The sequence below is a fragment of the Phaethon lepturus genome, unplaced genomic scaffold (genome assembly GCF_000687285.1).
Source record: "Phaethon lepturus isolate BGI_N335 unplaced genomic scaffold, ASM68728v1 scaffold13838, whole genome shotgun sequence".
Taxonomy (NCBI): domain Eukaryota; kingdom Metazoa; phylum Chordata; class Aves; order Phaethontiformes; family Phaethontidae; genus Phaethon; species Phaethon lepturus.
In genome coordinates this window covers 98,119-112,239 of record NW_010558476.1, presented here as the reverse complement: position 1 = coordinate 112,239, position 14,121 = coordinate 98,119, and the positions used below count along the sequence as shown (strand labels likewise).

Below are 14,121 nucleotides of genomic sequence, written 5' to 3'. Positions count from 1 at the left end.
CCTGTGGCCTTTCCTCAGTCTTTGCCATTTGGATGACTTGAGCCCCAGTTCAGCCATTGAATTCACGGAGTTGCAGGCAGACAGTCACTCCTGAACGTGGCCATCGGGTACAGGCAGACCCACCTAGTCACATGCAGGGCTGAGTATGTGGTCGATCGGTGATGCAGAGGCCTTGAGAGTTACCAGTTTCATGCACAGTCCAGTGCTAACAATCAGGTTTTGTCCTTGCAGGAGAAAATGTTTCTCTGCCAGTGAATATATCAGGTCGTTGTGCCTACTCCCTTTGCAATGCATCATGTCAGATTGAATTAATTTGGGCAGAGTGTAAAATTGGTCATACTGAGGCCCTCAAGATCTGTGATCCAGACTCCGAAGCTTGCCCACCAACATCTGCTCCCAGTGCAACAAGCCAAGTTCCCGCTTCCATGGGGACTCCTGTGATTGATTGTCTCGGGCTCATTCCCCCCAGAAAGGTGAGCAACTTGAAAGAAGAAAATGTGTTTCATCAGCTACAGCATTGCCTGCAGCCAAGATTCAATGTTCTCTCTGATTCTTGGTAGATGGACTGTAGGTGTGGCTGAATTAGATTATTTAGAAGTATATGAGAAGATCCCAAATAATTAAGGGAATAAGTTGAACGTTATTCTGTTCACCTGAAACATCTAAGTGATTGTACATGGGCAGAGCTATCTGAGCTGAACAAAGGCTAGGAAACCACATCTGGCAGTGCCCCATCATCAGAATTGGTCAGGACCTTAACCTGAGTCCTATACAAAATGTTATAGAACAGAAGTAGATATCAAGGCTCTGTTGATTGCTACATGTTTCATATTGCCTGGCTTCCAGAGAAAGAGTAGATAGCAAATAATGTCATCGTAGACAATCCTCTGAATGGGGCGTAGTTGCTGTGTGTGATTTTAAAGATTTTGTTACATTATTTTGTTATGTGCCTCTCCTTTTTCAATCCATCAATAGTTCAACGAAACATGGAACTTTGGAAACTGTCAGATTGCGACTTGCCTGGGAGAAGGAAACAATATTAAACTGTCCAGCATGACTTGCCCTCCTCAGCATCTGAAACTCTGTGTCAATGGTTTCCCATTCATGAAACGCTATGACGAAACTGGTTGCTGTGAAGTCTTTGAGTGTCAGTGTAAGTACGGCAGCAGGAGAATTCCTGAAATTTATGTTATGTTCAGCTGGGCCTCAAGAAAGATAAGTCTATGTGGTCAACATCTATATTATGTTCGTACTAATTAAGTAGGATCTGATGCAACAGAAGTCCCATCTAAAACACTGGCTGTTGAGAGCAGGTAAGAGTGCCCTTGCTAGGCTAATTTTTCTTTATCAAACCGGTTATTTCAGCTCTCACCGAAAGCAAATAAAAGAATTAAAGCCAGCTTGTACTTAGGGAAGCTCAGAAGCCGAACTTGACATTTGTCGCTCTGTCTTCCAGGTATTTGCAGTGGATGGGGAAATGAGCATTATGTGACTTTTGATGGAACATATTATCATTTTAAAGAAAACTGCACCTATGTCCTTGTGAAGTCAATTCATCCTGATTCTCACAGCTTTTGGATTCACTTAGACAACTACTACTGTGGTGCTATTGATGGAGCAATTTGTTCAATGTCCCTTCTCATTTTTCACTCCAACTCCGTTGTGATTCTGACACAAACAATGGAACATGGAAAAGAAACAAACTTGGTAAAGTATTGTGTTAAAATGAATTCTCAATATTATTTTGCTGTAGTTGTATTACTACTACCAAATGTCCTGTCACGACAAAGGATGAAGCTTGTAAAAAAATGGAATGGGTAGGAAATGCAATGCAATTACATTGCTTGCTTTCTCTCTCTTTTTTCCTTTGTGTCAATGAAAATTTGTATATTCTGAAAACTTGGGAAATGATCACATAATTGAAAGTTGTGTTTTTCTTCCTGACATGAGTATTCAAATATCAATTAGAACATATCAAAAAGGAGTCATAGAGAACTACTTAAATGACTGCCTTTGTCAGACTTCATTTGGTGCATCTGAGGTCTGAATTTGTGCTGCTCTAGTTTCCAAACTGTATACCTTACTCAACAGAAGGATGTCCATAGAGACCTTTTGTTTCTCTTCTTTTTAGATTTTGTTTAATTATAAGAAAGTTGTTCCAGACATTTCCAAGAATGGTATCAGGATAACCAGTTCTGGACTTTACGTCATAGTTGAAATACCTGAACTAGAAGTTTATGTCTCCTACAGTCGACTTGCATTTTACATAAAAGTCCCTTTCAGAAAGTTTTATAATAATACCATGGGACTGTGTGGTGAGTGTCCTCATCAGCTGATAGTAATGAAATGTAATAAATTTTACTCCTTTCTCTCATCCCCTCGTAAACATCTGTAAATTCTTGAAACTCCACTTCTATTTCTCACAAATTTTAACAAATTTATCTCTATTTGATGGAAAGATGCTCTCAGGAAACAGAGTTTTAAGTCACTTCCTTTCATTCTGTTCACAGTCTGTTGGTGGATGGAGATAGGCTCTTTCTAAGGCCTTTCTTTTGATAATGTCTACTCAATATGTGAATGTATGAAATCTGGAGAGTCCTGTGCTGGACAGAGACATCTCAGTTGCTTTAGCCACCAGGAGAAATGCATCAACCAACACATCAACTCTGATTTTCATGAGTAACTGGCAAACTGTTTCTTCTAGCCTTCTCTTCCTACAAACAGTTCTTGTGAAATTCATGCAGGACCCCACATGTGGTTACCTTCTCACAAGGAGGAGAACTTCCCTCCAGGTTTTCTCTAAGCAGCTTCATCTGCACCAGCTGTCCTGTCCTCGAACTGTTACTTTGCTTTTATATTGCTACCAGGCACCTGCACCAACCAGAAGTCTGATGATGCTATGAAGAGGAACGGTGAGGTTATTGAGTCCTTCAAAGAGATGGCATTAGATTGGAAAGTCCCAGACCCTACCAACAGATACTGTAATCCAAGTGTCTCAGAACCATCTCAGATTGAATATCATCAGCACTGTGAGCCTTCCAATCTGTGTAAAATCATCTGGTAAGACAACTCCCAAAAGTGCCAGAAACATAAGTCTACAAGATAATTTGTGGACTTCGTGATTTTGGTGAGCTGCTTATGGGACATGATGAAAATATGAAGTCTAGCATGCCTTGGAAAAATCAGCAGTGAACTGATGTGTGGATGTTGCTGAGTTTGGCAGATATTTTTCAGCTGCATCATCAAAATCAGTGCTCCCTTAATAGTGTCTACTGCTTGGCACTCCCTCTGCCTGTCAGTTCTGGAGAAACCAACCAGGAACTAGCTATAATATAATATCTGAAATCTCTGGCTGAAAAGGAACACAGTCAGAATATAGTAAGCAATAGTGTACGTCTGTTTCTAAAATTATTTTGTAGTTTAAAACAGGATTGTCAAACATGCTGACAGAAAAATGTCAGCATATAGAATTATAGCTGTGAGCTATGCAGGAGACTTTCCTTTGCCCGTATCAGTCCAACATAAAATTGCTTTCTTTCAAAGCATTTTAAAGAATGGGAGGTAAAGCTCATTCTTAATTAAGCTGTGTGGGTGTATTGCCTATCAGAGCAATTTGTAGTTGTGTCTTTACCTTGAGGCTTTCTCTGGGTGGCAATGGGTTTGTTTCTGAGTTGAATTCATCCTCAGAAGTAGCCCAAAGAAGTGAAATGCCATGTCTGTCTGCTTGCTTTACAAAGGAACTTGACCGAGTGCCACGGCGTGGTCCCCCCACAGCCCTACTATGAGGCCTGTGTGGCCAGTGGGTGCTCAGAACAGCACCCCAGCACCGAGTGCCAGAGCATGCAGACGTACGCAGCCTTGTGTGGGCTCCATGGGGTCTGCGTAGACTGGAGGAGGCAGGCGAACGGGCAGTGTGGTAAGCCTGGGAAAGTCCTGCTCGTGGTGAAGTGACTCCGGTCTGTCCTTTCCTCACCTACACGCCTGCTTGTAGCCTCTAAATCGTCAGGCTTCAATCTTTCCTGAGCTGCTCTGGACCTGAGAAAAAACAGGAACAAATCAAAAAGGTTGTTCCAGCCAAGAACTGGGACAGAACAAGTGGGAAACAGGCCCACAGTCTCTACTAAACAGCTCAGATGAGGAGCCCTGTGCGTTACCTAGAGCTTCAGCACTAGATGGCAACACACAGCTTCTCTTGGAGTGCTTTGCCATGCTCAGGGGGACCCAGTGGTTCAGGGGTAAGCTCTACTGCTCGTGTCGCAAGCACCTTGCTGAATCCATTGATCCCCTCTTGCTGCAGCTGCAGGGATCCCCTCGCTGGGCAGGAGCTTGGGTCGTGCAGACCCGTGGGGCGGGCTGCATTAGCGTGTGCGGTTCGTCTGTTGTGCGTCGAAGGGTATGCATGGGTCTGGGCTTTCTAACCTGTGTGCTGTAATGCTCCACAGAGGCCAGCTGTGCTCAGGATCAGGTATACAAGCCATGTGGGGAAGCAAAAAGAAATACTTGCTTCAGCAGGTGGGTCATTTCTTAAATTACTTTTCAAGTCCATAACTTGAAAATTGCTGAGGAAGGCTGAAGTTCACATTCCCCTGGGATTTAGGTGTCTGATGGCCCCGGAGCACATTTCTGCTTCTCATTTTTTCCTGTTTATATTCTAATTCTGCAGAGAAGTCATTATGAACACCATCCCCTCCCAGAATAACACACCAGTGTTTGTTGAGGGATGCCACTGTCCTGATGGAAAAATGCTGCTGAATGATCATGATGACATTTGTGTTTCTGTCTGTGGTAAGAAACAATGTAAATGGTGGGATGGGAAGGGGGATAAAATCCTGACTAGAAGGATTAGGAGGGATATTCTGAGTACAGATGAAATGGGGGAGACCTTGATACTGACCCTTTCTAGGTAGGCTGCAAGAGTTTCAGATTGGCAGTTTCTGCCTGCTCTTTTGCAGAAAGCACAAGTTTCAAAAGAACAAAGAGGAGGATCTTTAAGATGTTTTGGATACACAACCTGTGACTTTGCACTCTGGATCTCTCTTTGTGGTTGTTTCTCAGATTTTGAGACCTTCCTTCTATTCCTGTCCTTCTGCTTCTGTTGTTTTCCCTGGTTCTGTTATCATTAAAGGCATCTGTAATTCATTTTATAGGTTGCACTGCACAAGATGGGTCAGTGAAACAGGTAAGAAAAAGGAAAATACTCTTTATACTATAGCTGGGTTCTGTGACCTCCTGTAAAAATGACTGCATGAGTTTCTTCTTTTAACTCTAAACTTAAATACCAGTGAACTGCAGTGACAGTGGAAAAGAAAACAGCAGATTTTAACTCCAGAACTTTATTAATCACTTGAGGTACAGAAGCAGAAACAGCAGTTTGTGGGAATCGCTCTTTCCTGGTAGAACTACCAGGCTTCCCGTCTGGAAACATGCAACCCTGCAAAGGAAGGTGACAGATAATAGCATTTTATCTTACTGTTCCCTTCTCCCCCCTCTGGGATTTGAACTCTGATTTTCCTACATAATAAAGTAGAGCAACCCAGCCCTACGCTAGTCTTGCAGCAGGCATTCATTAATATAATGCTTCCAGTTTTTTCTCTCTGAATTACTATCCTTATTGTTTTCACAGCCTAGAGAGGCTTGGGAGCATGACTGTCAACACTGTGCTTGTGATGAAGCAACCTTGAATATCTCTTGCTTCCCCCGCCCTTGTGTTAAATTTCCACCTATCAACTGCACTAAAGAGGGTTTTGTACGCAGAATAAAAACACGTCTTGATGACCCATGCTGTACAGAAACAGTCTGTGGTGAGTAGTAATTCAGATGTCATAATGTTGCATCATTTGCCTTTAGCAGCAATCCTCAAGTGAGATCTGGTACCCCACAGGTACCAGATTCAAATAAACACACGAGTGGTCATTTCTTCCATCTACGTGACAGGAGCTCTTGCTATTAGGAGACACCTCCTCTGGTCCAGATTGTATTCTAACCTAGTGCCATGACCCACCAGATACTTACATTGGAAAATCCCCCATGGAACATTGGGATCACCAGGTGCTTCACAGGATCCTCTGGCTCTTGTCCCTTCTGAGATGAGAGTGTGATCCTTGCACAGATCCATCCAGTAAAGGAGGATGTGCTTATCTTCCAGGCTCCCCCAAGGCCTACTGTGGAGGTTCTTGATATATGTTTGCCCTCACTTTCCATTTGTTTCCTCCCAGTCCCAAATACCCACCACAACACAGGACCTCCTCATCAGCTGGCTCCTAACCCTGGCCATTCACAGCACCTATACGAAGATGCAAGACAGGAGATCCTGGCAATGGTGGTGGGATGTTTTTCTGTCGCTCATCCCTTCATGCTGCCAGACAGTGGTCCATTAGGCTCCTTGGATGCCTTGAGGGAGCAGTGAGCACTGTCAGGGTGTTTTGTCTAGCATGTCCTAACCTTTACATCTCTGGCTCTCATCCACTGCCTCTTCATCTTTTTCACTCTCTGACTCATTTACCTTTATCTCAACTTGTTTCTCTGTCACTTCTCTGAGATGAGGGTGTTTAGGTTTTTTAGAGGTTAACATCCAGTGGAGGAAGAGAAGCAGGAACAAGGGACAGAAGTATATGTCCAGGGAAGAGCTTTACAGTACAGCAAGTTTAGAGATACTTCACCTGAACATTTCCCAAACTCCAAAAATGTGTCATTCAAGAATCATCTATTTCTACCCAATTTCTTGGATGTTCAAGCTTTGGTTTGCAAGTGACACTACTAGATGGAATACTTTGGCTTACTTTAACTCTGTTGTCTATTGCAGAATGTGATATAAAAACCTGCATTATCAACAAAACAGCATGTGATTTAGGCTTCCAACCAGTTGTTGCTCTATCTGAGGACGGTTGTTGTCCTATCTTCTCCTGTAGTAAGTACCATGTTTATTTAAGGTGTTTTATTTATTCCTTAAACTATTTCATTTTTTTCTAAATGAGTCAAAATCATAAGCAGTAACCTCTCCCCTTTTCTCTCAGCCTTTACAATTGCTGCCTTCTTTTTTGGAGGTGGAATAACTGATGTAGATTCTCTGTAGCTAGTATTGAGTGAGTTAAGTTGTTGATCAGATATTGAATGTCGGTTACATTGAACCCATTCTGAAGCTCTGCTGACAGATTATATTTCCAGATTCACATACATGACCCAGCCTTCCCTTGGCTCTGTTACCAGCAAGGTGGTTAACAGTAAAGAAAAGTTCAACTAATTTCAAGTATGTGTAAAAAAATGAGGTAATCAGATTTTTCCATATAAATATGAGGATATAGAGTTATCCCCCACTTCATCCATAACATAGAATCATAGAATCTTTGGGTTGGAAAGGACATTTTAAGGTCATCTAGTCCAACCCCCTGCAATGAGCAGGGACATCTTCAACTAGATCAGGTTGCTCAGCAGATGTTACCTGTGGGCTTCTGAATTAGCACCATGTACTAGTTACTATTTTCCCCCTTTTGTGCAGGCTATTAAGGCTAGTGAATTAGCTTAGTTCTACTCTTTGTCTCCCTTAAAATTATTCACAATTCAGAGATGAGTACAGTAACTGTTTACATCATTCGTAGCATATCCTTTTCACTTTATTTTTTCTTACAGTACCAAAAAATGTATGTGTTTCTGAAGGAGTTGAATTTAAGGTAGGTCTTCTTCCAGACACTTCTGTGTTTCTGAAGCTGTTATTGCCAACACTCACATAAAAAGCAGGATTAGAATGGCCCATAATTTTTCCATCCCAGTAGTCTTATGCATATTGAAAATGTTACTAAATACGTAACGCTAGAGACCAGTAGCTTGTTTACCAAATAAGAACTTCCCTGTGTTTTAGAGTCAAGAAGTCATAATTGTGAATGAATATAAATTTTACATCTCATTGGATGTTACAAGATTAATTATTAGGTCAAACGGAGAGAAAACTGATGCGTGGAATTTATGAGAGAACTCATTTAACACAATTAATGCACTTGGGAGTGTCAGCCTTCTGTTCATTTTGTGATACTGACAGTATGAGGTTTTAGAGATCTGGAGGTATTAATTTCAGGGAGTTGCTCCAAAAAATAAATCCCAAGCACAAGCATTCATTTTTGATAGGATGGATGTTTATTCTAGAACCCACTGAATTGTTGCCATGGCCTGTCTCCTCTATATTTCCAGCCTGGGGCAATAGTGCCTAAAAGCTCTTGCGAGGACTGTGTGTGCACAGATGAGCAGGACGTTGTGACAACAACCAACCGCATCCAGTGTGTTCCAGTAAAATGCCAAACCACCTGCCAGCAGGTCAGCGCTGCGCGCTCAGCCTCCCTGACCATAGCCAATGGCTGTTGAGGGGATGTACTGTAAAACTGGGGTAGTATAAGTGCTTCCTCACTGAAAGATAGTGGGATACAATCTTCTGATAGATTTTTTGTAAAGTCCTTTTTAGGGTGCTGGTTAATTTTGCTCTAGCAAATTTAAGAGGTCACCCTTGGGAAGGTGCCCTTAGGGAGAACAATTGCAAATCTGTTAAAAAGAAGTCCCAACCGCTGAAAGACAGTATTTCTGCCGTTCTGTTGGTGTGGCCATTGTCAGCTCAAAAATCAAGATTGTAAAGAAACTGCACAGTGGTTCATACATTTCCAGACACTTCTCAGTACTGGTGAAGCTGAGAGTGCGCACAAAGTGTTCAGGCTATTACTGAATGTAAGCAAAGAGTGGTTTCTTTTCCATTCTTGCCCAGATGAGGCCAGACCCACCACCAATCCTAAAAATGGATAAAACCATTATCCTTTATCCTGGAGACAGATACACCCACACCCACCAAGAGACCAATGGGAGGAAATAACTAATGCATGATCTTCACATGTCTGACAGCAGCAATTCTTGTGCTCATATCAGACCAAGCACTGGTGGTAGATTGTGCAAGTAATCATACGCTGAATTAATTTATTTGGCCTGACTTGTGTGTTAGCCTGAAGAAGAATAGCCAATGACAGGGTCTTCGTGGTAACTGAAGTGCCCAGAAGTTACCATTCAATAAGGGAAAGAAATTGTCAGCTTTAACTGTCAGGCTTGAAGTGGTTCCAACAGGTTTCTAAAGATGACAGAAATGAAACTGGAGGGTTGTCTCATTTCTTCTGCCATCTCTGATGTGGCTTTGATCCAAAGGTGCTTCATGAACAAGATACCAGGTAACATGGCTAAATGGAAACTTCATTCCCACAGGGCTTCCGCTATGTGGAAGAGGAGGGTCAGTGCTGCAGCCAGTGCCAGCAAGTGGCATGTGTGGCAAATTTTCCATTTGGCAATGTGACCATTGAGGTAAGCAGTCCCTTGCTCTGCACACAAGGCTGAATTATCAAAAAGACCTCAGCATTTTTTGAACCAGTGTCATATATTTTGAGGCTGGGACGACCTCTAGGAGATTTAAAAATGCCAGTATTTCCAAAGTAAACGTAGACGTTTATACAGCTGCTGTCTGCTGTGTGCATCTCACAGGCACCACTGCAATGAAAATTATGCATCTCTGGCAGGAATGGAAATCATATTACTGCCCCTCCTCCTGACACGCAACAGAGAGAAAGAACTTGGAGGGGATGGTGACATTGTGTAATACTGCTCTTGCAGAGATACGTGATCTGGGTTCACATCATACTGCTCCGATCTGGAAACAGTGCCAGTATCTTGCCCTGGAGATAGTGGGCTAAAGAGTGTGAGAGAGCTGATATAGCTGTACTACCACTAGTTCTGAATTTGCTGAGGCAGAAATCAAAAGTAGTGCTGTAGTGTAGCTGTGACTTGGTAACATACGCAGGTAATACATCATGTCTTCTGAGCGTAGCATTGTGTAGACATGGGCTGAGCCTCAGCTTAGCTCTTTCGTTTTTTTACAGCCTGCTACTCCGATGAACGGTTAACGATGCTGTCTCAAACCAATGACTATTCTCTCACGTGCTATTGCTTCTCTGGTAGATCTTGTGTTCTGCATCTTTTCTAGTTCATCCTTTTATTCCTCGATAATTTATCTTGCAAGCTAGCTTCTCCTGTGCAAATACACAACTTTTATGTTTCCATGAGGAGGCTTTACATTTATCCTTTAACCTCTATTATGAAGACCTTTCTCCTCTTTCACACTTTTTGCTTTTTCTCCATCTATTAAAAAAGAAAACTGTGGAAATCCTTTAAAAGAGTTATCTTTCTTTTGTGTATATTTTATTCCACATACTTTAACACACTTACCTTCTGGCATTTTTGTTCATACCTCTATGCTCATTCTGCCACCAGTTTTTGATTCTTTCTACCTAGGTGGCCACAGAAGGGATTTTGCATAATCTGGTAGTGGGTGAGCTTGGTACATAATTTACAGATGTGAGTTCAAGATATCTCAGCACTTTTAGAGTGATATGAACAACCCAGTCCCTCTGCCAGTTCATTAATTTTATTACTGTTGTGTTATTCTATTTTTATCGCTATACTACATTGGGTTGGTTTTTTTCCTGTTTTTATTCAGGTTGGAAAGAGTTACAAAGCTCCATACGATAACTGTACTCAGTACACATGCACTGAATCAGCAGGCCAGTTTTCCTTGACTAGTACAGTAAAGGTCTGCCTACCATTTGAAGAATCAAACTGTGTCCCAGTAAGTATTTTAGAGACAGAAAGAAAACCTTCTGGAAGGAGTCCTGCTGCTGGGAGTTTTCTTTATTATTTTCAATGAGCCATTGATAGAATGAGTATTTCTTGATCTTTCTGAACGGATCATCCTTGTTTGAAGAAAATGTACTTTTTCATCCCTGAATGGAGTGTCCTATGGAAGTAAAAGAAAACTAATTGCAAACAATCCACACATTCTACTTGTTGTGGAATGAGCACTAGAACTTGAAGGAGAAGCGTTCTGGAGCAATACAAAGGTGGGATATTTCATCACTTGAGAAACACCAGTGTTATGAAATGCAATTGAGCAAACAGTAACTCACCATGGACCCCTGGGGGAACCGATGAACACAGTGTCTTCTGATACACGATGCATCACTAAGCAACGAAGTGGTACATGGATGAGCAAGGTGTATCATTCATGCCCTGGCTTTCAGTAATTAGTGGTTTCCAGTAACTTTCGGAGGCATTGTGGGGCTTTGCAGCAGATCTGAAAACCAAAGCAGGGACAAAGACAGCCATTGACTTGAATTAGCTTTGGGGTAGGTTCTGTGCTGGTCAGGCTGTTCAATTCCAGGAGCAGCTGTCATTCTCTGGGGCTGGGTTTTTTGTGCTGCCTTCAATAGGACCTACATAAGATCAGGCATGTGTTACAGGAGATCTTACCTGGCTTGTGAGAGTGTATATAGTTTTAAGAAAATTCACTCCTTGCCTTGCTGGATTTTTTTAAAGAAGTTTTATATATGTTTGGTAGACAAATAGGTCTGACGAGGAATCTGTGTTGGTCAGAGATGAGGAAATATACCTGAACTCTCATCGTTGCTACTAGCTGTTTAGCAATATGTGCATCTGAACTGTTCTGGTTATGTTTGCTTTCAATACAGGGGACAGTTGATGTGACTTCAGATGGCTGTTGTAAAACATGTGAGTGCATTAAATCACTGATTCCCTATTCCAATACTGTTAAGTTCTCCCTTGCTTGTAGTCCTGTTTCTACATGCACTGTGAGTCTGCAGTTTCCAAAGACTGGAAGACTGTTCTTACAGCAGCAGAGCTGTTTTGTGCAGCAGAGCTGTTTTGTACCTCACAGCTGATGTTAAAAATCCACTCACAGCTGCGGCTAAAAATCTGCCTCATTTTTCCAATGGTGACACTAAAATTTTTGATCTCCTTTTCTGTTGTTTTTTTTAAACAACTGAAACAATTTTAGTTTGAACCATACTCCTGATAAGAAAATTTGTAGAAAAAATGCTCTGTATTCTTCCATCTGGAAATTGCATGGAAAAAAGAATCTTTTTTCTGTAGCATCCACCCTTAAATCATAGGTTGTCATAGAATCACAAAATGTCATTTATAGCAATTTTTTAAAAAAAACCAAACCCTTCATGTCTCCTTTAGGACTTGGTTCAACAGTATCTTTACATGAACTTACACATAACATTTAAGCTAGTCCACAAATAGAAAAGTGCCTTGACCAGCAGGAAATTGCTTTGCTGAATTAGAGCCTCTTTGCACTCTCATTTGTTTTTTTGGTTATGCATTTAACTGTAAAAAGTTTTAGTAGGATGATCTGCCCTTGGTTTCCTAGCAGATACCTTTCAAAACATTTACTCCCCAGCCTGAAGGAGTCTAACAGAAGTGTTTTCCTGTACAGGTATCGACCTGCCACATAAATGCAAACGCAATGTGAAAGAGCAGTATATCGTCCACGACAACTGTAAGTCAGCTGCTCCAGTCCCAGTGCCCTTTTGTGAAGGGACGTGCAGTACCTATTCTGTGTAAGTAGGAAACCCTTCTTTGTCCCCTCCCATGTCTAATCTTCCTGGGTTCTCATCAGCAATGAGCTGCAGCTGTTTGTCCCCTTCCTGCTGTTCAAAAGGACCTGGTTGGGAGACTGGGCGTGCAGAAGAGCAGTCATTAGCAATGTGACTAAATGTCTTTAGAGTGCCTTGTTTTAGTTAGGAAAATAGGTCCCTTCGAAAAGATACCAACTACATTTATTAACTACCTGTTCTTAAACATGTCCTTATGTAGTTTTTCAACAGCTCTGGTGTTTAGTGGAGTTTTTTTCCTGCTTTGGTCTCTGCATGAATTATTTATTCCTTTCTGTCTTGCCAGAATGGGCCTAATCCAAAATCCACAGAAGTTACTAAGTACTAGAGGATCTGGCCCTGTGTGGCTAGTAGTGTCCTGGGGAAGACTGTTATGAATAAGCAGAAAAAAGATAGGGAATTTTGTTCCTCTGCTCCTTAGAAGTACATCCATTTGGAGCAGCAAGTATAGATCAGTTTGGGAAGACAACAGGCAGCAGACTCATGTGCAAATCTCATTTCTATAGGTATTCCTTTGAGGCCAGTCAAATGGAACACAAATGCATTTGCTGCCATGAAAAAAGGAGTCATGAAGTGAAGGTGGAACTGGTTTGCTCTGGGCGTAAGACAGTCCAGTTCACATATGTGCATGTAGATGAATGTGGATGTGTGGAAACAAAATGCCCAAAGAGAACATGAGCATAAACTAAAGGAAATATTTCAGCTCCCATTTAATGCTTCCCTAGCAAGTGAGTAGTTTAGAAAACAGCTGTGAGTAACCTTCAAATGACCATACTTCTCTCTTGTGCTTTTTCCTTCTGGTGTTATATGCAGTTATGGAAATTAACTAAAGATTTTACTCTAAATGTTTGTAGAATAAACTGCATTTCAAAGAGGACTTATTCTCCTGTTTCAGTGATGCTGCTAATGGGGCAAGGTAGCTCATGTCTTTCATCCCATAGTTACGTATAAAACAAGGTTATTACAAGACGCTCTAGAGAGAGCTGGTGCCTTTCAAACATCCTGCCTGAAGAAAGTGCACCTTATAAATAACCGTAGCCACATGCATCACTTCATTTCCCTTAGAAGGGAAACAGCAACCACTTCCACAGCTGCGGTTCAGTCAGAGAGGCAGGACTCAGCTCAGGGGCACATTTGCGTTCTTCTTCCCAGTGGCCCTGAAGCTGCTTTGGCTGTGACTCTGGGTCACTGGGGGAAAGCAAGGTGCTTTTTTCCCTTCTGCACAGTGAGTACTACATCAGGAGTGTAAAAACATGTTTTACATATACGCTACAAAACTACTATATTTGCACCCTTATTGTGAGTCCTTATCTCACTGGCGTCTTTTATTACTTGCCAACATCAAAATCTGACCTGTGTGTCAGGTGAGAGATGTTCAGTCTCACTACTGGTTACATGACTATGATTTGTGTTATAAACGATTCACTCCCAGCTAGCATGTCCAATGATACTGGTGACAGTATCGTATGTGGACAGGGATCAAAAAAAACCTTCAGAGTATGCAAGGAAGGCAGATGCATCTGCTACTTGAGCAGTTTGGTCTTTCGTGACTTGAAAGAGAACTGAAGTCTGCGACTTTCTTAGAGTATGATGTCCTGCAGCCTGCTATGTGGGGGCTTTTGGAAACTGTTTT

General features: G+C 41.8%; 1 protein-coding gene across 1 annotated transcript in view; it reads left to right on the top strand.

Moving 5' to 3' along the window:
• Positions 1–13,363, top strand: part of LOC104625452 (mucin-5B) — a 46,261-nt gene extending 32,898 nt beyond the window's left edge. Inside the window, exons 30-47 of the mRNA XM_010293077.1 lie at positions 232–473; positions 976–1,153; positions 1,457–1,707; positions 2,132–2,315; positions 2,868–3,060; positions 3,738–3,916; positions 4,443–4,512; positions 4,664–4,785; positions 5,148–5,179; positions 5,624–5,801; positions 6,803–6,907; positions 7,627–7,667; positions 8,182–8,304; positions 9,229–9,324; positions 10,514–10,642; positions 11,541–11,580; positions 12,311–12,434; positions 12,995–13,363. Coding sequence (XP_010291379.1) covers positions 232–473; positions 976–1,153; positions 1,457–1,707; positions 2,132–2,315; positions 2,868–3,060; positions 3,738–3,916; positions 4,443–4,512; positions 4,664–4,785; positions 5,148–5,179; positions 5,624–5,801; positions 6,803–6,907; positions 7,627–7,667; positions 8,182–8,304; positions 9,229–9,324; positions 10,514–10,642; positions 11,541–11,580; positions 12,311–12,434; positions 12,995–13,166 — 2,459 coding nt within the window. The 3' untranslated portion in view covers positions 13,167–13,363. The remainder of the gene's footprint in view (positions 1–231; positions 474–975; positions 1,154–1,456; positions 1,708–2,131; positions 2,316–2,867; positions 3,061–3,737; positions 3,917–4,442; positions 4,513–4,663; positions 4,786–5,147; positions 5,180–5,623; positions 5,802–6,802; positions 6,908–7,626; positions 7,668–8,181; positions 8,305–9,228; positions 9,325–10,513; positions 10,643–11,540; positions 11,581–12,310; positions 12,435–12,994) is intronic.
• The last annotated feature ends 758 nt before the right edge of the window (positions 13,364–14,121 follow it).